At 39.7% G+C, this 25,998-nt stretch overlaps 1 protein-coding gene and 1 long non-coding RNA gene across 3 annotated transcripts in view; both read right to left on the bottom strand.

Moving 5' to 3' along the window:
* Nucleotides 1-11,662: 11,662 nt before the first annotated feature.
* DPH6 (diphthamine biosynthesis 6) overlaps nt 11,663-25,998 on the bottom strand; it is a 209,978-nt gene continuing 195,642 nt past the window's right edge. For both annotated transcript variants that reach the window (XM_057420207.1, XM_057420208.1), the window contains one exon: nt 11,663-11,897. In XM_057420207.1, coding sequence (XP_057276190.1) covers nt 11,782-11,897 — 116 coding nt within the window. In that variant the 3' untranslated portion in view covers nt 11,663-11,781. The remainder of the gene's footprint in view (nt 11,898-25,998) is intronic.
* Nucleotides 14,015-17,351, bottom strand: LOC130605064 (uncharacterized). The gene is made up of 2 exons (XR_008973605.1): nt 15,857-17,351; nt 14,015-15,288 (listed from the first exon to the last, which is right to left on the bottom strand). It is a non-coding gene; the product is annotated as an uncharacterized LOC130605064 (long non-coding RNA).

Here is a 25,998-nt window from a genome sequence, read left to right as displayed (position 1 = left end):
TCCCATAGCCCAGTAAATTGTATTGCACAAGAGAGGAGAGCACAGTCTCTTTCTCTGGGTTGGGTTTTGTGCAAGGCCCAGCCTGGCTTAGGTGTTTGATTCAAGGACAGGCTTAATACTATGACTTCTGAATGGCACCTGGGTTGAGAGCAAGGGATCTGAGTCATTTCTGCTAGCTGACTTTGTATGGCCCTACTCAATATCCTGGGAAATCAATGAAGTCCATTTAAGGAATGCATTCTCGAGATCCGTGTCTCACAATGTGTTTTATAAATAAACCAGGTGTGTAATCTAGATCTTTGTTTCCTACTAGAAGACAAGGCAGCTGTGAGTTACTGTTCTTTTATCTGCTTTCCACCTGTACAGCTCCCTCAGCTGTGACCAACATGCGAGAGAACAGTTGCTGGCAGAGCCACGAGGACAGCTGTCTCCTAACAGTCAGAAAGGAGTGGTACAGCAAAGAGACATACTGGGTTGTCCACTTGAGGTAGTTGTTTTCAACTCTTTTGATCTTCAGAATGAGGTGTGATGGCCCATGGCTGGCAAACTGCAGGAATGGATGCCAGTACAGGATTCACAGTAATAGAATGTGCTGAAGACTTTTTAAGCCCTGCCTCCCCACTGTTTGTGTGCTGGGCACTTTCAAATTTCAGCTGGGAACTCAGCCTGAATCTGAGAGATAACACTGAAGATAACACAGGCAGGGTAAATGTCAGCTGTGGCCTCTGGTGCCTGTACTTTCTGGAGCTGTACTTCTCCAGTAGGTAGGCCTTGAAATGAATACCTGCAATGAGATTCTGTGGTGCTCTGCCTGTCAGTGCTGCTGCAAATACGCTATGTACCAGGCCTGCAGAATCACCTGGTGCCTATTCTGGAATCTCAGTGATCACTAGGATGAGCTGCCCTTGTTTGTACAGCTTCTAAGTCCTTCCTCCTGGGAAGCATCCCCTTCCAAACCATAGTGGTCCTAAGTGCACTACTATGTGTCTAGATCCAGCCCCAGGCCTTCTGTGCAGTGCCGCATGTGCTAGCACAAAAGCATCTCCAGCAGCCTGTCTCTTTCAAGTGCCTCACAAGTGCCAAGTCAGAAAATGTTAGGTTTTGGTGGAAAAAAATCAGCGGTTTATTTTATTTGAATGATGGTGTGGATTTCAATTCAGCAAAGACATAAAGAATGTTGGTAAATTGTGAGTGTAAGTAGGTGGGTGTGTTGGTAGGTGTGGGGAACATATGGAAGAAACTGCAGCATGGGAAAGCAACCAGCAGAAGGGTTTTTAGAAGTATAAGACAAAGGAGACTTCTTTTGGCTTCCCACGGAAGTAGTGGAATCACTATCCATGGTAGTGTTCAAAAACCATGTAGATGAGGCCCTTAGTGATCTGGTTTAGTGGTGACCTTAGCAGTCCTGGGAAAAAGGCTGGACTTGATCATAAAGGTCTTTTCCATCCTAGTTGATTCTATGGCTCTATGTTGTAACCCTCCTTTTAGCAGCGGTTCATGCTAGGACCTTTTTCTCCTGCCCTCCTAGCTTATAAATTATACTCAGATACCTCTCTATTTGCTTTCAATGTAATTCTTGTATTTATAGTTCCAAAAAAAAAAAAAAAAGCAACACGAGAATGTCCTCAGTAACACAAAATCAGCAATAAAACGTAGTTTCCAATGCACCAGGCTGCACGGTGCGGCTCTGTGTGTGTTCTGTGTGTGTGGCGCTTCACGCACGGACCGTGCACCGAGGCTGTGACAGTTAATCACTGACCGCAGCAGCTGTGCCCGGCTCTGCACGGCACCGGAGCCCCCCGGGGCGCTGCCGGTGCGGAAGTTCGCTCCCTTGTGTCCCGCCCGATCGCCCTGCCCGGAGCTGCTGTTACGCGGCGGGAGCGTGCGGGGGCAGCATTGCCCGCGGAATGGCGGTGCGGGAGGGGTCCGGGGGGAAGGGAGGCAGGGGAGTTCCTCCTCCCCATGCGGCTCCTGCTCTGCCGGGGCAGGGCCGGGGCCTGCTCTGCGGCGCGACTACGGGCAGCGTTTTCGCGTTTCTCTGTCGAGATTGAAAACAAGGAAATATATACACCGAGCGCAGCACCAGCACCCCTGATCAGTGTGGGTTCAGGGATGCTTGCGAGCGGCTAAAAAGGCTTTCAGAGGAGTTTTTAAGTTGTGATGGGCTTAACCTGTAACTTACCTACTGAAAATATGGGGCCTTAGGTCGAACCGGACTCTGAAAGCAGGGCAGGTATTCTGGGAAACGGCAGGATGGAGCAAGAACAAGAACTGAACAAAACTACGATGGGATAGGACAGGACAGGACAGGACAGGACTACTTCAGTTAGAAGAGGACTTCAAAGATGATCTAGTCCAACTGCCTGACCACTTCATAGCTGACCAAAAGTTAAAGCATATTACTAAGGGCATTGCCCAAGTGCCTCTTGAACACCAATAGGCTTGGGGCATCAACCACCTCCTAGGAAACCTGTTCCAGTGTTTGACTACTGAAGAAATCAGCTCCTCTTTGAGCAACTGTGCAAAGGCTCAGATGATCTTAAGGTCCTTTCCAACCCAAACCTTCTGTGATTCTGTGATTTTTTTTGACAGGTTTTACTCTTGCACGTTTATCCTAAGCAGGGTAGCACTCTTTGTGCAGCTCCTTCAAAACAGTATCTCATGGATAAAAGAGACAAGGAATAACGAGGGGTTTTCTAACACCTTTTGCAGTAGACTGACTTTACAGTTTATTTATAAGGTCTGCTCTGGTAAACTGGAAATCTTGGTTCAAGATTCATATCATAAAACATTATCTTCCCAAGAAACACTTTGTCAAGGGAGTTACCTGACTTGGGAGCATAGATTCTACTCAGTCAAAATGCAAATCACACTCCCAGTCACCATGGTGCTTTTGAAAAACGTTAGGGGAGTGCTTGGTAAAGGCAACAGATGATAAGTCACTACTGAGTCACATTGTTGACATGCGACACCTGAGTAAAAGCATGGAAGACTTGCTCACCTTACCTCAAATTGGTGAAGCTTTAGAGTTTATAATTCTAGATATACCTGATGCCAGAGGGGTTAGCTGCAAAGCACGGCTTTTTTTTTCTGTGTGCTATCTTACTTACGTTTATGGTCCTCATCTTAACTTGCATTTTTTAAGGTCCTTAGTCGTGACTTCAGAAGAAGAGAGCACATGGGGCTTTCTCTTTGTTGAACATACACTGGACACTGTAAGGCAGTATCAGGGAGAGAAGGAAGAAGGGAAAATTAAAAAGGAGGAATAGGGAGCACAAAGGGGAAAAAGAAGGGGAGAAAAGAGAAACACAGCGCTAGCAAAGGAAAAGTTGTCCAAGACCAAAGGCATACAGCGTCTGATGACAGAAGAGAAAAAGCAGTTGCTCAATCCTCCTGCCCTACTTGTAGTTTTTAACCCCTTAGCTTCTGTAGAGAAGCACTTTTTAAATAACATTTAAAAAATATTTAAAAAAAAAAAATTAACCCCACTGTTTTCTAGTTTTGAGGCTACAGAGAAAGCTATGAAATGTGAGAGTTGTCCCCAGAATTAAAATATACCTATGCTATATACTGCTGGGTAGTGCAGAGGTGAATGAATCCAGACATGGTCTGGACAGTTGCCCTGCAGCTGTACAGGAGGCACAAGCCTGGGCTATGCTTCAGGCTTCTGGGCCAATCCATACATGCAGTAGCATCCCCATACCATCCTGAAGTCCAAGAGGCAGACCAGAAAGCAAGTGAAAAACTCCAAGTGTTGTATTTTTTAACGTCTCTAATTTACAGATGACTCAGGACTCAAAATTACCTACCTCATCAGCTAAGGGCATGAAGAGCACTGGGCATGTTCTCCTTTCCAATGATGTAGAACGCTTACAGGATACCTCACTGTTGACCTATCACTGCCTGCAAGAGAGTCTTCACAACAGTATAATCTAACCCATTATTGTTGTCCTCATTTTACAGGAGGGAAGAAGTCATCTGTATATATAACTTACAACCCCTGTGAAGATCAGCGTCACCATCAGAATTTAAGAGTTTTTGTCTCTGAGGACTGTGCTGAAGTCTCTGAACTCTAGTTACACCAGAGAGAGAAGGTTCTTTTTTCACTTCAAGTATCATAGGGGAAAAAAATCCCAAATCTTTTAAATAGAATTTGGCATTCTAGCCAGACATTTTAAGAGATGTAAATTGCAATGAGTTCTGCAACAGAAGGATTTCCATAGTCCAATGCTTTCTGGTAATGTGAGGAAAAAAAAAAAAGACTCTGAATAGAAAAATCTGACCTTTTCAATAGAAAATAAACACTTTGACCTTATTCCTTTTTTTGGGTACCAAAAAATACAGCCACAATCAAAAACCATTCCCCATTTACAATCTTTTATTTTCATTCAAATAGGAAATATCAATTTGAAACCTTTATAGTTGTTGTAAAGTGGAATTGAAATCCATTGACCAGCTCTTTCTATCTCTTAAAATCACTTTGCGACGCATATCAGAAAGTTTGGCCACCCCTGATATATGTACATATTAGAGTGTGCACTCAGTGTTTGAAATACAGTGTATGAAATTGCTCACAGCACATTAAGAATGCTCTGCAACGTGCAATTTTAGGGCTGCACTTTATGCTGTAAGACACATTGTGTGCTGTTAGCAATCTTTTTTCTCTCACTAAGCACACATTACTTGAGTTTTCTAGTTGAGCATACACCTAAATGAATTTTTACTTTTTCTAGAGAGGGCCATATGTTATCATCAAAGACTGGGGTCTCTCTCTCATCAGCTGTTATTTGAAGACTATCTGCTTCTTCTGAATCATCTTTACATCAATATCCTTTATAGTAAAGCATGAATCCAGGGATATAAAACCTAGAAGCCCAATTAAAAAGGCATTACATACAAATTGCTCACTGAAGGTAGCGTGTTGGTTTTTGTTTTCTTTTTTTCCACAAAATTCTGTCCTGTCACAGGGTTTTTTTGTGACCTTTCTTTGTTTCCTTTGTTTGTTTTCCTTTGCAAGGACAACTGCTTTTCATCCATTTTCCCCAATAAAAAACAGTGGTAGCTGCGTCCATTACACCCTCTCCTTCAGTTCCTCCATAGGGGGTTGATTCACCTGTCCTTGGAAAGGCGGACAGAACAGTTTTAGGGAGCACCTGTTGACTGAGAAAGTTGCACAGTGAATTGACTCAGTGCGTTTGTGTGAGAGAAATCAAATAAAATCCAGAGCTGAAAAAATAAGTCACTGTATGTAGAATACAATAAAAATCATGATGGAATCCTTGGCTAACTCACGTAGTGCTTTTAGGAATCAGAAAAATGACACTGTCAAAACACAACATTCATTTTTAGAAGCCTCCAGGCAAAAATTTATTTTATTTATTTAAAGTTAGCTCCTGCTTTAATAACAAAGAAGTGACAGCATATTCTACATCAAAGAAAAACTTTTCCTAATGTTTCCATTTCTCATGTGAAGCACCAGAGCTGAAGTAGTTGAGCTGTCTTTCTCTAAATAATTATGTGAGTGGCAGGATCTCTACCTAAGAATACCTTTTTTCTATTGCACTGGGGACTATAGCATAAAAAGAACATTTGGCTTGCCTAATCTGAGCAGCAATATGAGATACTCTGACTTCCAGTATTCAAAGTTAGTTTTAAACAAGATCCACAACAATGAAAGGCAAGTCCTGAATCAACATCTTGGTACAATGTAGTGCCTTCGTGAAGGAGGAGTACAATGGGAAGCACATCTGTGGGCTATAGGTTTCCAGTCAAGACTTACTAGGTACATTCCTTGTGGCAGTGCCCAGGAGAAATGTCCCCTAACAACAGAATGGCACATGGTGGCTCCTCTTGCATATTACTCTCAATTCAGGCATCCTCACCTTTAGACGCCAGCCCAAAGCACACTGTTGGAGTAGTCAAAGCATTTACCACTTTATACCTTGTTGAAAGGATGACAGATGCATTTTAAGGTTCACTTTTGGATCTCTTTCCTGGAAACTCTATTTATTCCTCTTTGTTCTTCATACATTCGTTAATCTTTTATAGTTACAACTAGCAACAGCGAGAAGGCATTCCAGGGTCCATTCCTTCAAAGACATCCTATAAATAAAGAATAAACCCCTTAGGTCACTAGACCTGCTGTTTGCCTTTTCAGCCTGGCTTCCCTACCTGCTCCTAATACTAACCACTTCTTTGGCACTGATTTCTTGCCTGTGTCTCTATTATTTCATATCACTTAACACCTCCTGCTTTGAACCTTAACAGATCCAGCTCTGAAGCTGTGGAAATTTGGTTCAGTTACAAAAGGCATTACATTTTCATGTATCTGGGTCTTGCTGCAGAACGGTTGGGTCTGTGTGGGAGTAGGACTGAACTTTGTTGCAACAAAATAACTCCTACATCTGAGACATGTATTTCTTCCTTATGGACTGCTGTTCTATAAGCAACAAAATGAACTACTGGCAAGGCAGCTACCAACAAAACTACGGGAATCAGAGGGGAAGCAATACTTGCACAAGCTAGCTCCCCTAATGCTATGGCACAACTTCTATCTCAGATAAACAATGTCTTTCTTGTAAAGCGGGGGTATGGCAACAGTGCTGAAGATGCTATGAATATAGTGTCCAGCAGCTCTCAGCAGAAGGAGCTGCAGAAGGAGAATATAGTCTGCTGCCTGACAGAGCCCAGAAGAGGGATTTTCCCCCTCTGTTACAGCAAAATCTGAAATGGAACAAGTCTTCTTATGAGTATCAGAAAGTAGCTGCCTGATAATATGGCTTTGAGGTTGAAGTCTGTCTGTGGTAACTGTGCTTCAGCAAAAGCAGATACCCCCTATGTAGGGGACTGCAGAGAGTGTGATCTCTTCTGCCAGCAGCATGGCTGCACAGGCCTGCCTACATTGACACTGTGGAGAGGAGGCCTCCAGTGCATATGTGGCTGTCCCAGCCATGGCCCAAGCAAATTTCACACAATGGACTTGTAAAGCACTTTGGGATAGCCAGGGATGAATCATGCTGTAAAATGTATCATTAATGTTACTAGATGTATTATAGGCTTATTCTGTGATCTGAGACTGCTGCAGGCAGTGCACTGGGAGAAAAGCTCTCCAGATTGTGCTCATGCAAATTGCTATCTGTGATCACATTCATTCTGGTTCCCACTACAACATTGCTTTCACACTCTTGTGTGCTGCTCACTCAGTCTAAACTTTTTGTTATTGCAGGTTGTATGACTACAACATAGCATCTCTTTGCCAACACCTTTACAAGGGTGAGAAAACATACAAATGTGGAAACAAAGGCACAAGAAAACTAACAGATATGCTTCAGCTTACCCAGGAAAGGGGTGGCATGATGCCTCCCTAATCTGGTGTCCCCTAACAGGTTACTAGATCAGGACAGCTTCCTGGTGGCTCAGGGCATTTAGTTGAGCTTATCTTTTTGTTTTGAAACATTATTTTCTTCTGGAGATCTGCATAACTTAGAGAAGAGCAGGAATTTCAGAAAGCTGGGAAAATCAAAAGTGAAATCTGACCAATTTTGAGCACATCCGGGTTTTATTGTGGACAGTTAAGTCTTGTCAACTGGGTTAAGTCATGCAAACAGTATTTCAAACTGATTTAGAATAAATGATACAATCACAAAATAGCAATATAATAGGAAATGGAGGATGAGCAGACATACCCAAGAAGTGGTTTTCAAACATTGCAAATGAAATGAAGAATCAAGGAAATGACAAGGAGACTGCTGTCAGTGACATATCCTGCAAGAAGATCCTCAGAACAACCTGACTATTTGGGAATATAGGGAAAAAGCAGACTGTACTCAAAAAAATGAGAAAAGCAGGAAAACACGGGCAAACCCTAGCCATGAATTAATCCCACAGAAGTCAAAGCCAAGAAATTGTGAGCAGTGAGTCATCAGTAAAAGGGCACTTGCATGTAACATACGGGTTCAGTTCACAGGTACCCAGTCTGTTTTTTAAAATTAAAATTTAAAATATGTCAAAAATATTCAGTGTTCGGATGAAAGTTGAAAAAAAAAGAAGCTTTCAAGTCTGTATTTTGAATGTTTGGCTAATACATCAACACAGGCTGGCTTGCCAGATATATTAAAATACAACTAAAGAGATCATAAATTAGTAAATTGTCAAGTATTCTTAATATGTATTCCCAATGCCAGACGTTTATAATAGTAAAACCAGGTGACTTAAATAAGTGCCAGTTAGTATTCAGAGAGTTCAGGGTAGTTTAACACACAGAATAAACTAGGATTGCTTCAGCAAACCCATTCTGAAAGAAGTGACAAAGATTTAACTTGGACACATGAAAAGTTTCTATATTTTAGGATTTCAGTGTTCATTTAGAGAACTACTATACCATGCAGTATAAAACTTTTATTAAATCAATGCATTCATTTATTTGAAATAAAAGTTTTATTCAATCACTGTATTTTGATAGACTAAACTACTGCACATAGACAGGAGATAATGGATTGAACAGAATGCCCTTGAAGGAGAAGAGCTGCTTCCGATCACCTCTCTAATACTCAGGAGATACCCTGCTTCCAATGCCTGTCAGACTTCTGAAGGCTAAGAGGAAAGATGCGCCCACGATACCTGGTGTAACAAATCAGCTCCTGAATCGCCTAACTATAAAACTCACAGGGAAAAAAATAATCTCTCTTTAAAATATCTCAATGTCATTTTAAAATCTATTTAGGAAGATCAGCTCTGGTGCCTTTATAGCAGCTTAGCCATGTGCACTGTAAAGGCTCACTGCTACTGTAGCCATCACTGGGGTTTGAAATGAGTAAAACATGAAGTTATTAAATCAGTTTTGGTCTTGCAGTCCCATTTGGTCAGTTCACTTTAACATGCTTTCAAGCAATTAAAGAAATTGATATACAGAGATTTTTAAAGGAGGCAGAAGACAAATTTTCACTGACACAGAGAACTATGTAACGAGACATAGATTTATTTTTGAAAAAAAAAGTGTAAGCCATACTCTAACACTTGTTACAGCAGAGAAAGGAAAAATTAAAATCTTGGGTTACATTTTTAAAGACATTTTCCCACCTATTACATAGCCCTTCTGTGTTCTGAGTGCTGAAACCTAGATCAGCCAACTTTTTGTGATATAATATGCATATGAAACATTTTCCTGCAGGCTTAGTAAAAATCAGAGAAACAGAAGAATGGTGTTTATATATAAAGTCCTCAAAACCAGTGTCTTAGCACAGTGTGCGAATTTATAGTCTCAAGATTAAAACTTGCTGAGTTAAACACTCAGCAAAGCTAGTCGTGAAAAAAACCCCACCCAACAAACCCTGCATCTATAAATTTTGAGCATTAGATGTCTCTCCATTTTTTTACTAAAACATGTGTGTGTGTCTGTGTGCGTGCCTGTCTCCCCACCTCCTGTCTTCAGCTAGCACTTTTGTTACAAAGAAAGTGAAAAAGAGCTCAATGAAACAACTTATTCACAGTAGGGCCCGGTAATTATGATGAAAGTACAGCAGCATAAGGCTGATAAAATGGTGTTATTTCTTCTTGTTATAAAGTCTTAGGTCTCTCTATGGAGCAGCACTTTACACACCTACCGTGCATATCAATGTTGAACAAATTGTCTTGTTCTTACTTAAACCACTGCAGACTCAGCTTATAGTTTTAGTTACACACAATGCTTAGAAGCTGTATGAAGCCTCTCAAGGAGTAAAAGTCAGAAACTATTATTTTCTAGCTATTCACAAAGTAGACCCATTGAAGTACTTCTTGTCTCAGACAATGAAAAGGTTTGCTTTCTGTTGAGAAAAAAAAAATAAAAATCACACTGTTTGTCAGACCAATGCATTGTTACCATTTGTCAATGCACCTCTACTAGGGAAAAGAAGGATAGTGTGAGTCCAGAATCTTGCACGAAAACTGGTTTCTCCAGGAGCAAATATCCTGCCACCTTAAAATATTCAATACAATATAAAAGACAGGATTGATGTGTCAGTATCTTTTTGAAACTCACTGTGAAAAAAATGACTGCTACAGGAGACACAGTTAAATTTATGCCATCTATTTGGCTTCCATATGTACCTATGAAAAATTAAGCTTCATCCTCATCTCTCTGAAAGTACTGTTGCCTTCTTTTCTCCTGTTTCAGTCCAGCTTGTGTCTCTGGTCTGTGGGAACTCCACACAGAGAAATAAAACACTGGTATTTCCAGAGAGAAGTAAAAAAAAATATAAATATTTACCTTTTAAAAAGAGTAGAATTCAAATAAAAGAGGCACATCCAGGTATTGGCAAGTTATTTTCTGATCGTGGGAAAGAACAGGATCAAATACGATTATTTGAGTCTAACCTAAAACGATACTGAATGATAATGAACTAATGTATTGTTAACAGATTCTTCCCTTTTTTCTTAAGAGATTTAATATGTCCATGTATTTACACATGGAAAGCTCATTGCCTTCTGCCTTCCAAAATATTTGAATAACTGTGAAAAAAGCAATTCCTACTAAAGAGGATGGCAGCTCTGCTATGTTACTTGATGTAATAGTAAGTAATAATAATATTTAACATACTCTGTCTTCAAGTAACAGTCATCATAGAATGCTGGACATGCAAAACATCTAAACAGAGAAAGATCCTCTTATCTTTAGCCACTGGTTTTGTATCAGCTGCTGCTAAGTGCATATTTGGTAGGAGGTAAGAAAATGAAGCTGGAGTGCTAAGTCCACCTCTTAGTCACCCCAATGTAAATGTACTGCCAGGCAGTTGACTTTCATGGAGACATCTCAGGTATATGCTGGTGTAAGAGAAGGAAGACAATGGGAGTGCTGGTCATGTAGCTCCAGTGCTCATACACTGGAAGAGAAGCAATGGGAATATATAATGTAGAACATTGGCAAGACAAAAGTTTGATATTTCTTGAAGGTTTAATTTTATAGCCTTTGTCTGAAAATGAGATTCCTCTCCAGTGCCTTACTGCCTCAAGCAAAGTCCAAAAGGCTTTCTCTCCTATACTGATCTTTTATCATGTTATGAGTAAAATATCAGCTGCAATGATATAGATGGGAGCTTTGCCTGTGTCTGAGACTGTTTTAATGAAAGCAGTGGTAAAATTCCTGTTGATTTTCTGGAGAAGACAAGCCCTGGGGAATACTGGTAGCTCTTTAATAAGAGCTGTCTGCCAGATGTAAAGCACAAGGATACCTGCTTTTGCTCAGAAGGTAGGGTGGCAAATCCTGTCGTATGAGCAGCATCTCCATTACTTTGGTAAAATGTGCATTCTGAATACCCCTCTGGTGCAAAAAAAGGGTTAAAATCTGGCCACAGATAACTTCTTCATGAGTTGGTCTGAAGTCAATAAATTCAGCATAGAACTGAAAGGAATCAGGTCTTTAAAACAGTATTGAGGCTAATTTTCTGGTTTCACCTCTATCGAAAAGATATGAAGTTATAATCTGTTTATTGTAAACAGTCCCAAATATATCAGATAAAAGAACTGATGTAATCAGAGCAACTGACATCTCCCAAGAGCCACCTGCTATTACCAGAACATATCTAAAAATAAGAGAGAAAAAAGCATAATATTTTGAAAAGAAACCTTTATTGTTCACACAAAGCTGTGTCACATGTCATAAGACATCATTAACAAGATATGACTTTGCTTAAATAAAAAAATATTGCTTAATGAAAGTATCCAACACACTTATGATCAACTCTTTTCTTTGTTCTCTCCTGGATGGAATGTATGTTTTGATAAAAACTCATCTCTTTCAAACTGCTAGCTTAGCCAGCATGTTATATGGATTACTTCCTTGCCAGGTAAATCCACCACAGGTACTAAAATCAGAGCTGGGGCCTTCTTGCCCCAGTATTTTTCAAGGCATTCTTGCAGTCCTAAAACAAACAGAAACAAAACAATTAATGAAACATCTGTCTTTGTCTTATTTTCTATTGTGGTCCTCTTTCAAAAATGATTTCTAAATACATTTTTGAAAATTATTACAGAGTAGCAATTAAAAAAAGGAACTGAAATGCAACACTAAATTTTCACTTAATATAGAAGGAAGAATCATCTTCTCCCACCTTCTCTCATCAACTAATTTGAGATTAACTTTACACATTACCTGAGACCATAATTCAGCAAAACAGTTAAAAGCATGTTTCTCAACCTTGAGTTGAGTGGTCTGTTGATGACAGATAGAGAAAGCTGAACCTGAGTGCGAGTAGTAAAAATAACAGAACACCAGTTGAAATTCAGTTCTTTGTAATTTTTTGTATTTGAATGACCAGCACATATCTGTTTGCAAACAAAATTCTAGTCTCAAGTCCTGCAGTGGTGCATCAATCTGCTAGAAGTGTGCCATTTTTTAAAACATTCTGAATGTGATTTCCCTTTGAAATCAGTGGAAGTATGCCACATGGAAGCTATAATGGAGGAAGTCCCATTAGATAGCAGCATATATAACTGCATATCTAGAATTATTGAGAGATTCATACTGTTAAAAATACAGCATCTCGCTATAAAGAGTTCTGAAGGCACTGGTATGAAGTGGCACAGGTTTGTAAGTTTGAAGTTCATTATGGGAACAAAATTAATGGATGTTGTGGTTTAACCCCATCTAGCAACCAGGTTACCACACAGCTGCTCACTCACACCCCCCTCAGCCCTGGTGGGAGAACAGAGTTGGAAAAAAGGTAGAGACCCATGGATTGAGATAAGAACAGTTTAATAATTGAAATAAATACTACTACTACTATAATAAAGAGAGAATAATAATAACCCCTAAACAAACAAATAAACCCAAGTGATCCACAATGCAATTGCTCACCACCTGTTGGCCTATACTCATCCCGACCAGAGCAGCAATCAGTCCCTTCTGGGTGACTCCCCCCAGTTTACATACCAGACATGACCTGTTGTGGCATGGAATACCCCTTTGGCTAGTTTGGGTCAGGTGTCCTGTCTCTGCTCCCTCCCGGCTTTTTGTGCCACTCCTTACTGGCACAGCATGAGACTGAAAAGTCCTTTATCAGGGTAAGTGCTACTGAACAACTAAGTGCTACTGAACAACTGGTGTATTACCAGCATTGTTCTCAGACTGAAGCCAAAACACAGCACTGCACCAGCTACTGGAAAGAAAATTAACAGCTGAACACAGGACAACGGGGATCTAATTAGGAGACTATGGAAGAAAACTAAAGAATGGAAAATTGAAACTCAGCATCAAGGCATTTCTGGTCACGTTTCAGTCCCAGTGAACATGTTAGAAATTTAGCCACAGAATCCTTAAAGAAGACTACTGAAATCCCTCCTAGAAAAGATAAGTTTCCTAATGGTAAGGTATGGCCTGCATGGGTTTTCATTTCAGTAAAGTTATTTCTGTCTGCAGTTTCTGTGATTATGGCAATTCTTTATAACACCAAGCAATCTTGGCTAGAGAGGATGTAAAGAGGGCAGAACTTGATGGCTGTCAGATGGGTTTTATTTTTTTTTTTTGGCGTCACTGCCTGTGAAACTGTGAATAGGCAGTTCAGTCAAAGTGTTACGCCATACAGGATGAAACAGGAATTTTGCAATTGTATTTACTGAAGCCAAAAATTTCTCTTGTTACCTGGGAGCAGTAGCATAAATTAATGCAATAATGGCAATGCTACCTATGAAATACCGGAAAGATCGTTCCAGTCTTCTGAAATTCTGCTGACTCCTTTTTGTATTAACATCATTGACATTAGAGGTGAAAACAGACAAGGGTGATCAACAGTCACCTCAAAGGTCAAAGGACTTCTTCATGTTGTCTGTAAACTGGAACTCAGTCTGTGTATCACAGATATTCAGTAATGACCACGATAATCTATCATCAGCTAATTGCTTTTGTTCTAACCTTTGGTTTTAGAAAACTTAACAGCTTTGCTGGCTCAGAAGGCATTAAGTAGAAGTGGGCAAAGGCAAGCCACCTCAAAAGTCACCAATTCCACCCTATTAAAATGACGCTCTTTTTTTTCTCAATTAAAATTGTGAAAATATAATTTTAGTCTTTAACATTTTTTACAGGCTTAGAAGCTGTGAAACAGTGCTAAAAGCCACCATAACAAAAGCAGGTATTACTTTCAGGGAGAATTTGAAAGTTAGGCTATCTAGGAAATAACTCCATTCTTCTTCCTTTTTTTTTTTTTTTTTTTTTTAGGTGGCCAAATTAGCCATAAATATTTACATTAGAACATGCCCTAATGGACTTGGTTGACAGGCAGAAAGTGCCACCTTTCCAAGAGACCACCACCTTTTCTATTGCAACTGCAAACTGCTGCAGGAATGCCTACACATAGAATTGAAATGTGGATGGAAATCTGGGACATATGCCTCTAAATGTTTTATCATACTTATAAATGAAATAGTTTGATATGAAGACATCCTACCTTAGATGTGCATCTTTATATATTTAAAAATTGTGGATAGAAGTCTGCTCATACAAATTTTGGCTGAAAGAGGAGACTGGGTCTTCTAAAACAATAAAATTGTACTCTAAAGTCCATCAGAAGACAATGCACAATTAGTAAACCTGTGGCAGCTTATATCATCATAATTGACAATAAAAAATTTGGCAGCTATATATTTTACCTGCTATAGTAAGTTACTCTAAATTCTCCAATACTATTTGTATGTTTTTAATGATGTGACACTAATAAAGACATGATCTATATTTTTTCAGTCATGCAAGTTATGTTTGTAGATAAGTAAGAGCCTCAGTCATGAGTTTTTTCTGAAGTATTACTCTGTGTTTGAATTCAAAGATTTCAATAAATTATTTCCTTTATATCACTTATGGAAATGTTTGCTCAGTTGCATGCCATGCTTATAAAAAAGTTGATCTTAAATGTGAAAACAAGTAAAGGACAAAGGGTTACAGTGAGTATGTCTAGTGGAGTTTTAACAGGAGCTATATGTGATTAATTGGCCTTAAAGTTACTTAATCTGCCCTGAATGTTTCTTAAAGTACAAGCAAAACCATCTGATTAGCAAGCAGCAAACAAGTGGTGTGTACTGTGCATGTTTTCATCTCCTGTGACAGTCAGCACTTATTACTACATGAAATTTGCTGAAAGCAGGCAGGCAAACTTCATCCTGTAAGATGGATACCAGCTACTCCCAACTGAACAGCAGAAGCTCAGGGCACAGCCTCCATATAGAGTTCCTTTCTGGACTGCTATCCATTTTTCTATTGACCTGGGTACAGTTGAGGGATATGGACATAACTAAAACTTAAAATGAACAAAAATAACTCAACGTCTTTCCCAGTGTCCTGGGTTCAGCAGCAGCAGTCATGTTTCTCCTTCTTGGTAGCTGGTTAAGTGCAGTGTTTTGACTTTCGGCGTGGGAACAGAGCTGATAACAATGATGTTTTGGTTTGGCCAAGGACTTTGTGAGCCTCATGCTCTGCCAGGGAGGAGGGGAAGCCAGGAGGAAGCAGAGACAGGGCACCTGACCCAAACTGACCAAAGAGGTATTCCATACCACAGCACGTCATGCCCAGGAGGTAACTGGGAGTTAGCCGGAAGGGCTGGGAGACTGCAGGGTTGGAGGAGGTATCAGTCGGTGCTTGGTCGGGCTGAGGGGGGCAAGTTATCGGTCGGCTGGTGGTGAGGTGTTGTATTCTCTTCCCTTGTTATTTCCTTTATCATTGTTATTATTGGTGGTAGCAGTAGTGATCTGTGTTATACCTTAGTTACTAAACTGTTCTTATCTCAACCCTGGGAGCTGCATTCTTTTCGATTCTCCTCTCCGTCCCTCCGGGAGTAGGGGGAGAGAAAGAAGGGGGGGAGTGAGTGAACGAGTTACCTGACTGGGTTTAAACCACAACACCCAGTCTCAACAAAAATTCTGACATTTGAACCTATTTCTGCCATTCCTTTGTAAGGACAGGATACTGGGATCAATAGTTTGATGATCTCTCATGCTGACAGCAGCCCTTACGTATAACATGGCACAATCTAACGCCATATGCTATTGTTTTTTAAAGGTGCTTTTCACACTAAGTAGATTGAACAATGTCCTGGGAGCCCCTAACGGGTCATTCCAAATGATTAGGAAGACAATCTTTACATCTGTGCTGTCGTTGGCTTCAGCAAGATTTAGGTGAGGCCACAGAATCCAGTTATGTTTCCAAAATCAGGTCTCCGTTATTGCTGCCATACTCTACTGGATATTTGCAGGGGAAGAGTAATCTAGTAGCTCATGTTGAGAAGGAAAATGGGAACAAAAAGGAAGATCACATTTAGCCCAGTACATAAAAAGTCACTTTCATATTTCTACTACTATCTTCACTTTTTAACCAAAAGATACTGTTACTTTACTTAGAGGAGGTTTTTAAATCCCTGAGCTAATAAAGCTCCATTGCTTCAGCTGCAGAGATTTGACATGTAGCATGTACTTTGAAAAGATGTGTCACAGGGGATAAGGTTCCTAACAGTTGACTAAGAGTTCCAGTCCCAGAAGATGTGCCCCTGGTGTGCAGAACACTTAACCCTTCGACCAGTACCAACATGACTATTCACAAATTATTGATGTCCCTAAATCCCTGGCAGATTGCAGACAGTTCTTGTCTCCCTTGAAACCCAAGCATATGGTCACTAATGAGATGGATTAAAAATACATATACACATTCAGGGCTTTGCCACATGAATGTAAAGCCACAGAAACGGTAGAAGGTGATTGAACTGGACTGAACACTGTTAAATACATGATTAGCCTCTTGTTATGGATCATTTCCATTGATCTATATACAGTTTCACAGCATAGTTTAATTAAATCTGTCTGGAACAAGCTTCTACCTTAAATGATCAGGCAGTGTAATGAAAAGGTGAAACACAAGAAATGGGAGAGACCCCTCCCTTTCTTAAACATCCAGTTTGCTGTTTCTGGTTTACAACCACAGCAAGGAAGAAAAATGTGCTTTTTAAAAATTATCTGGTTTTACAGTTCAGGGTTTTCCCCACACTTTTACTTCAGATAATATAAAATGATGTAGTGCAGTATAAGATTTTAAAACAAATCCTGTACAAGTGGCTTGCTTCATTTTAATTTATACCTTTCTGTCCAAAATAAAATCAAGCCCAGTAAACAAAAATGTACTTTTGGGATATAAAAGTGAGTCACTTTGCAAAATACGATTTTGTGCTGATTTTTTGTTGCAGCTGTGAAGATTTTAATTGACAATAATGTGGATATTTTTCATATTCCAATCTTGACTTTTCATATGGTATATTATGGTTTTCTTTACTGTTCTTGATGACATTATTTCACATTGGTCACTTCCGTGTTAAAGGACCAGGTTTTCAAAAGTGCTCTGCCCACAGCAACACCTTGTCTTTTTCTAATTGTTTCCATTTTGAAAACATATCAACTAGATTTCCAAAATACTAAGAGCCTACCAGGTCCAGGGAAAACTGGCCAAAGATATGTTCCCCAAAGCTTTTGGAAATTTCTTTCAAAATTATAAACTTTTAAATCACTCTTGGTTTTTGTTTTTTTTTTGTTTTGTTTTGTTGTTTTTTTTTAGGTGGGAAATATTCATGCACAAAAAGAGGGAAATCAACAATAACTAAACGTAGGAGGATGGAAATGAAACCTTCATTGGAAGCCATCCTTATTATTTATCCTGGTTATTACACTGATTTCCTTCTTTCAAGTGAGTTTCAGTCTGTCTTTGCCTTCTTATTTATAATATCAGGATAGTGATGATTTGCATACTTTTAATGCTGATCAGGGTGTAACTGAGTTCTGTTAAGGACTGGTAACAAGGGGAGTTCTGTGGCACCTTTTGTCAGATGAGATTAGGCACAGCTCTAGAAATGATCTACTGCTTTAAACCTGTGATTGCCTAAGCCAATATCTGATACTACAACAATAAAAGATTTTATGTTCTTTCCTACATAACTTTCAAAATCTAATCTGTGGTATGAAGATTTCTTCAGTTGCATCTAGATTTCTCTCCTTTCAATGTCAGCAATTGATGAATGGGCTCTCCTGTGGCATGGTGAATACATAGCAACATTTTTTTTAAAGTAAGAAGCAACTAGTATAATTCAGACTTCAACTCCACTCTTCTTCAGATCTGCATGTGTGCATTTGCAAACAATTGTTTCATAAAAATGCACATTCAAGCATCCATAACGTTTCATTTCAGTTTGTCTTGCATTTATGGACCCATGTAAACTGAAGGGCTTCTTGTTTCTTCCATCAAACTAGTTTTAGTTGTAACAGTGCAAATGTCTTTTTCAAGAATTCACACAACAGATGAAAAGACAACCTGGACTGGAAGCACTAAAGCCAGTGTTAGCCATCCTCTTTCAGCTTATCCCTAATACCAAAGAACAGTTTCAGTTGATTGCAACTTCTCCTGTGAAGGATACGTTGGTATTCAGGCTGGCGGGACTGCCATTTTGGCCATAAAATACTGTGAGTTGTAGAATCATAGAATAGTTTGGGTTGGAAGGTACCTTCAAAGGTCACCTAGTCTAACCACCCTGCAAGGAGGACAGACCTCTTTAGCTAGATCAGGTTGCTCAGAGCCTCGTCCAACCTGACCTTGAATGTTTCCAGGGATGGGGCATCTGCCACCTCTCAGGGTAACCTGTTCCACTATTTCATCATAAGATATTTCTTCCTTTGTATCTAGTCTGAATCTCCCCTCATTTAGTTTAAAGCCATTACCCCCTGTCCTATCACTACAGGCCCTACTAAAATGTCTGTTCCCAGCTTTCTGATAAGCTCCCTTAAAGTATTGAAAGGCTGCTATAAGGTCTCCCTGAAGCCTTCTCTTCTCCAGACTGAACCCCAACTCTCTCAGCCTTTCCTCATAGGAGAGATGTTGTGTCTCTCTGATAATTTTTGTGGCCCTCCTCTGGACCCTCTAACAGGTTCATGTCTTTCTTATACTGAGATAAAACTGTGGACTGCCAGTCCTGTTTGTGCAGTGGACTTCTTGTCCCTTTGGAATCTATCCCAAACCTGAAAAAAAAAACAGTTCTACTAATGTTTTTACACAGTCTATGGTGAAAAAAATAATTAAAGTTGCTGTAGGCTTGTATGGTACCCACAGGAACTGGAGCAGATGAAAAAGAGCTGTTTCCTTGCATGCCTTCCTGATAACTCTTGCTCTCAGAATCAGTGAGGAGAGGTGTGTGTGCAGGGTTGCAGCCGTGGACCTAACTGTTCATGGAGAGATACAAGAAAGATGAGTGATTTGCTTATCTTAATCCAAAATAGTCAGTGAGGATGCCTGAGCTCTGCAGCACCAGCAACGAGAGGGACAGCTGGCATCAAATGACCAGCTCTGACAGAATCCAGAAGTTGCCTCATCCCCTTCCAGCCTCGCCAAACTCTCTGCTATTCCTCTGCTTCAGCAGGGAGGTGTGGGAAGGAAAGAGGGCTCACTCAATCAGGAAGGGCATTAACATTTACAGGAACCTCAGTTTTCTAGAGCTGAGTCACTTGTCTGAGTAACTATGGAAGTTTTTTCAGACGGCAGCTAATGCATTTTTTAGCATCTGAAAGAAAATTAGTAGACAAACCAGTTATTTTTAGTTCTGGTTTGATTGTGGGCCTGTCAGCACTGCAATGCATCTCTTTTATCAAGCTGCCATGATACCTTATGTTGTTTTCAGAGCAAGGTTGATTAAAGACCACTTTCAGAAAAGTTACTCACTGTGGGCGTTAATTAGAGCTTTCTGGACTCTGTGGGGTTTAGCTTATGATCCATTTCACTTACTAAACCTTCTAATTCAAGTTACATGAAAATGGGAATGAACCAACCCCTTTCTATTCTTCCAAAGGCTTCTGTTTAACTCAGACATGAAAGAACCTCTTCCTTTTCTCCCCTAATACAGAATTCTAATTTCTGTCCTTTCCTAAACAAAACTAAAAATAAAAGTTCACATCTATATAGGCTTTTCAAACTAATGAACTGAGAAACATCCTTGGAGCTTCAGAATGGGATAGGTAAACTTTAGGAAGCCCTCGATTCTAAATAATGTTTTCAGTAGTGCCCAAGTATGCTGTATGTCTTATGAAAAACAGGTAAACATCTACTTCTCTTCCTCTGCATTTTTCTGGGAGTGGAGTATTGTCATTCTGTAAGAAAAAGTCCCTTGTATTCCCCTCATCCCCTCTTAACAGCAGACAAGAAAAGCCTTTTGCCTTTCTGCAAGCAAAAGGCCAGCTATTAGCTCAGAAATCTTAAAAAGGTGATTGATGAAAAATGACTTACAGATTGAAGCAGAATTTTTTACATGATATAGTTAAAATTAGGAACTTGCAATAAAATGAATTAAATGGAAATACCATCAAGGTACTATGCAAATACAAGCAGACAAAAAGCAAAACAAACCCTGACTTGGCCACAGTATTGGATATTTGAATCTAGGCTAGGCAAAACATGAAACCAGGTACTAAAAAAACCAAACCTGTGAAGAAGATGATCTAAAATTGTCCAGACAGCCTGCACAGGAGAACTGAAGCTGAATGAGGTAAGATATTCAAGCACAGCACATGGATATTACCATCTTAAAAATTACCCTTTCAAGTACACATTCTCTCCTGAACTCCCACACAAATTTTGAAACCTAAACTTCAGCTTAGTTTGAAGGCTGGTACAGACCCTTCCTAAAGCTGTACAGTGTGACAGACACACCAGGAATGTTAAGGAGGTAAGCAAATCAGGTAATCATAATTGTCAAATGGGGTTTTACACTGATATTTGTAACAATTACAATTTCAATCCCTAAAAACATTATACACCACCTAACTCCCTGGGTATACAGAAGTTACCTTCTACAGTAAACACAGCCAGTCAAATTCGGTATGTTATGCTGCCCATCAATGGCAAGTTGCAGAAAAAACTGTGACTTCTTTAAAGATAAACTTTAAAGACTTGTTTAAAGTTGCTGAGCTCCTCTGCACATTAGTTATGGCTGTTTCTCAGCAGAAAGAATTAAGACTTAGTTTCCATAATAATTCTTTTAAGATGCCAGCTATAGCTTAGAAAATAGTAGAGCAGGAAAACTCATCACTGTGTTTTCCAGTGTTCTGTTTTTAGCTATGTCCTATATACAGATTGAGAATCTGCCTATACAATGTTATAAATGTGCACTTTTGTTTAAAATGTCACTAACCTTCTGCACTAAATAGAGAAACACTTAAGCATGTCCTTCCAATGCACACAGTGAGGTCTAAATATAATTTCAAAGAGAACAGAGAACTAAACTTTCCAAGTACCATCAGGGAAGAACCTGTGCTTTTTTTAAAGCCATGACAGAGTGCAAAGGTCACGATCCTGTTTTCCCTGTTTGCTATCTTTCAACCCTGTAATGACCCAATCACTTTATGGAGTGGATGGTTACTGAAATTGTATGCCATCTGTGCTTAGGATCTCTGGGGAGGGTGGGATGCAGTGACACCAAGCACGGATGAGATATGAATGGAGACAGATTATTAGAAACATATGAAATGGTAAGGACCCATTTTTCAAGAGGCATCTAACAATGCACTTCACAGAATTTGCATGCACTCGGTTGCTCATATAATCACCTGAATGTAGCTGTGCAGACAGATAAAACTGCAGGACTCACTTGAGGCTCACACACAGGTTTTTTGTTGCATTTTGATGCAAAATCAGAGAAATGTGGACTTTCTTCATTTATTGTTTTTTCACATTAATTGAAAACTTGGGTGTGAAAATGATCAACTGTAGCAGCACCTGTGCAGTAATTATGGAACCTGCTTTTTCACCTTTAGGTCACATTACAGCTACTGACTCTTGGCCTGTAGTCCAACAGCACGTGGTGGCACAGATTTGCAAGCTGTAGGACAGTTGGTAGCTGTGCCCTCCAGGTAGGGTTGGGGACACTGGTGGGGCAGTGTGTGTGGGAAGCTTGGCTGTGCCTGCTGGTAATTCAAGAACTTTTATCTCCAGGGCCTGTCAATCTGGCACCTTTCACAAGTGTTAAATTCACTTAAGTATATTTTCTTAAGAAGCTGTCATGAGACATACTGAAGCAAATATGTCCTTCAGTGGTTACACATGGACTCGGTTGTAACAATGTTTGTTAAGTGCTTCGACATCCCCAAATGATATGTTTGGTACAGCTTCCACATTTGTTCCATTTATTCAAGTCTGCTAAATAGTCTCCAAAGCCAATGGGCTTAAGAAATACTATATTGGACAAAGTGCATCCAAAAGGCCTGACTGTGAAGAGACGTTTATATAACTAATGGACATCACATACATCTGCTGGTGGAAGAATTTAGTCTACAAATAATAGAAAAGGTATCTGAAAGACTTTGTGGTAAGAGTACACTGGGTACGGAGAAGATCATATGATCCTTGCTTTATGTCAAGTTAAGATGTGATCCTTTAGAAGAATAGTGATAGAATAATCGTTCCCAGTTTCTAGGCCAGACTCTCAACTGCTGCATTGTAGCTATGCTAATTTACACCTGCCAAGGAGCTTGCACAGTAGATTATGCATTTATATATAGCACATGCACAAACTACTGTGGTTATTTCTAGGTGTTTACCATTGTAAAGAGCTCTGAAACTTTAAATCAATCTGCTTCACTAATGTAAACAACTTATCTTAACAAAAAGAGATAAAAGTGCACTGAACATGTTAAATACATTATTAGGTCGATGAAGATCATTCATATTGATCCAAGTCTGGCTTCAGAGCACAGTTTAATCAAAGCTGCCTAGGAGAGGTAACAAAGAGTGGTCATGGCATTCACTGTGTTTCATCCTGAGGTCACTGATTTAATCCTAGAGTGAGTCTACAAATGACTAAAATTTCATTACTGCTGCATCTGACAACTTATGCAAAAGTAACTGGACAGGCTAAAAAGAAGGGTAGACCAATATTTTGAGGTGTAACAAAACACAGCTTCTGTTTTAATGGGGAAATCATGCTATCAGAGGTTGCTGATGATCCACTCCAAAGTATGTGGGCTCTTGATAGCCACACAACTACCTTCCCTTGATCCTGCAGATTTAGATTAAGGGGACTTTTATCCTGTATGGCAGCAACCCAAAATATCAGTACACTCTTATTCTCTACAGTCAAGGAAGAAAAGGAAAGACATGAAAATCTTTTGTTCCTCTTCATGGCCTCCAAGAATGACAAATAAATCTCACTGCTAGTGATTCCAGTGCAACGTGAGTTCATAGTTTGTTACCGATTTGGAGCAGGAGACTGGGACAGTCATTCAACTGTGTCAAATGACAGCAAAACGAAAGAAAAAGGGTCTGAAACTTGGCCACACAGTGGTATGAGCTGTAAGTCCTTCTTGCCCTAACTTGAAGTTATTAGTGGCATAACTTATATAAGCCATCAGGAAGACCTGTTTGTCACTTTGTCAGGCACTGAATAAACACTAAATAACAGACAAGGTCTACTGCAGAGAGTTTACCATCAACACAAAAGAGAGCAGAAAAAGGAATGTAGGACAGGCAGGAAACTGAGTCACAGAAAACTGTGCCAAAATTATAGAATTTGTTAAGGTAATTTATGGAAAAGCCAACAACTGACCCCAAATTCTGACCCACTCTACTCCTTTTCCTCTTGAGAGCACAGCACAGTTAGCACACTCACGAACAACAATATGGTGTCCAATAACTGAATCATCCTTTTGTCTGGACTGCTTTTGGATCTCTGGAAACTAAAATCACAGTCCCAGAAAAGCACTGGTACCCACATTCCACCTGCTCTGTTGTCAGACAACTTGCCTGCTCAGTGGCCTCTGCCATGCTCCCACCACCAACAGCTGGGGTGGTACACACATTATTTGAAAGTTACCTGTGGACATTATGCCAAAATAGTGTACCATATCTGTCAAGGGGCTATACACCTGACTGTCTTATGACTTCTTCATAAACATTACTATATATTTTGTACATTACAGTATATTACAAAAGGCTGCAATAAAGTTAAATGATTATACAAATACATATATTAAGAAAAAAAAAAGAAGAATATATCATCACTAAAATATATGGTCTTAAACACCTGTTTTTTTAAAAAAAACTTCTGGAGAAAGTCTTTTGGAATTACATAAACTGCACTGCCTTCTGTAACTCTTGTACATTTTGTGATTTATAGCCAGATGGGTGACAGGTAAAGTGCATAGAATAGACCAGCAGTGAATGGAAAAGCATTCCAGATCTGTTGCTTACAGGTTCCAGATTCTCCCAGGTGGGCCAGTAGCCACAGGGGAGCAGTCAGTCAGCAGCACAGATGGCTCCTCTGCTTGAACAGTAGCTCTTTTGACAGGAATTTCTACTTCTGGAGCCTGAAGCCACATCTCCACCAAAAACTATGTAAGCACAATGAGATACTATACTAATGAAACTGAAAATGCTTAGAAGGAAAATGGATGTGATGTTTTAACCAACTTTTAAGAAACATGAAGTGTGAGTGATGGAAGGGTGACCTTTATCTTTCCCTCAAACAGAAGGCCAACCTATAAGGCACAGCAAAACATGCTTCTGATTTATCCTTGTGCCTTCTTCTGTGATATGCGGTACGAGATCTGGTTTTAACATGTTGCAGCACTGCTAGAGGGAAATAAATTGTCCAAGAAGAGATATCAGTTTTAAAGTAAAGCAAAGATCCCTACAGAGCCCTCTTTGGTCAATGCTGATACTTTATGCCATGGGCCTTAACTTGTCAGGGAATATCATACCCACTGCATTGCAGAATACGGAAGTAAGGACAGGCTACAGAGAGCCATCGTCTGTTCACAGAGAGCCACTCCTCTCCTGGAACATCACCCCTGGAATGCTCTTACCAGTACTTTCTGCACTACACTACTGGAATGAGTAAGCCTTTTTTTTTCTTTTGAAAGGCATTTCTTTCAAGGCAGTTTTTTCAATTACACCACTGCTATGAAGACTCATCAGAATGAGGCCATGTCATAGAATCATAGAATAGTTAGGGTTGGAAATGACCTTAAGATCATCAAGTTCCAACTCCCCTGCCATGGGCAAGGACACCTCACACTAAACCATATCACCCAAGACTCTGTCCAACCTGGCCTTGAACACCACAAGAGATGGAGCATTCACAACTTCCCTGGGCAACCCATTCCAGTGCCTCACCACCCGTACAGTAAAGAACTTCCTTCTTATTTTCAATCTAAACGTCCCCTGTTTAAGTTTTAACCCATTACCCCTTGTCCTATCACTACAACCCCTAATGAAGACTCCCTCCCCAGCATCCTTATAGGCCCCTTCAGACACTGTCATCTTTCTTTCTTTTGCAGAAAGCACATGTTGGTAGAAGGGAAGGTAACAAAATATGCTCAGCCTGGCTGAATTTTTTCCAGTTGACTTTGCATAGCAAAAAAAAACTCGTCTACCACATGCCACAAGAACACTCAGGGTAAACCCTAAAAAATTAAGACAAAAAGGTGAAACATAAAGATGCTAAAGGATTATTATTATTATTAACCATCACAGTCTATTCATTTTCATTTTTGACTTACCAAGAACAAAGAGACAGAAGAAAGGAAAGGTAATTGAATCTTCTCATGCAAAGTCAGAATTTCATGCCAGATGTATCTGTGTCCTCCTGCAAATGTCTCTGTAATTTTAGCAACTAATCTAGGTAAATCTAGCACTTTCAAATACTATTAACATCAATACTGACAGTTTCAAACTTATTGGCGCATCTCTTTTTAGTAAAGCATAGCACAAAAGGAGAAAATAATAATCTACATGCTTAAAATAGTTGGTTATTTATTCCTCTGGAATTCTAGCTTTCTCTCAGGGGAAATCTGGAAGTTTCAAATTCATTGATCCTTCACTTTACCATTATTCTTCTCTCCTTTGACCTTTTGGGTATTTTTTGTTTGCTGTCACATTTTTGCTGATTTGTTTTTAAATTATAAATCTGATTTTAGATTAATTTTTCTTAAACCACTTGCCACAATCCTTTAGAAAAATCTACT

This window comes from Pezoporus wallicus, unplaced genomic scaffold (genome assembly GCF_028554395.1).
Source record: "Pezoporus wallicus isolate ANWC-B61680 ecotype Strahan unplaced genomic scaffold, APGP_CSIRO_Pwel_v1 contig_5418, whole genome shotgun sequence".
Classification (NCBI taxonomy): domain Eukaryota; kingdom Metazoa; phylum Chordata; class Aves; order Psittaciformes; family Psittacidae; genus Pezoporus; species Pezoporus wallicus.
The sequence above is the reverse complement of the archived record's forward strand: the minus strand, read 5'-3'. Positions and strand labels throughout refer to the sequence as shown.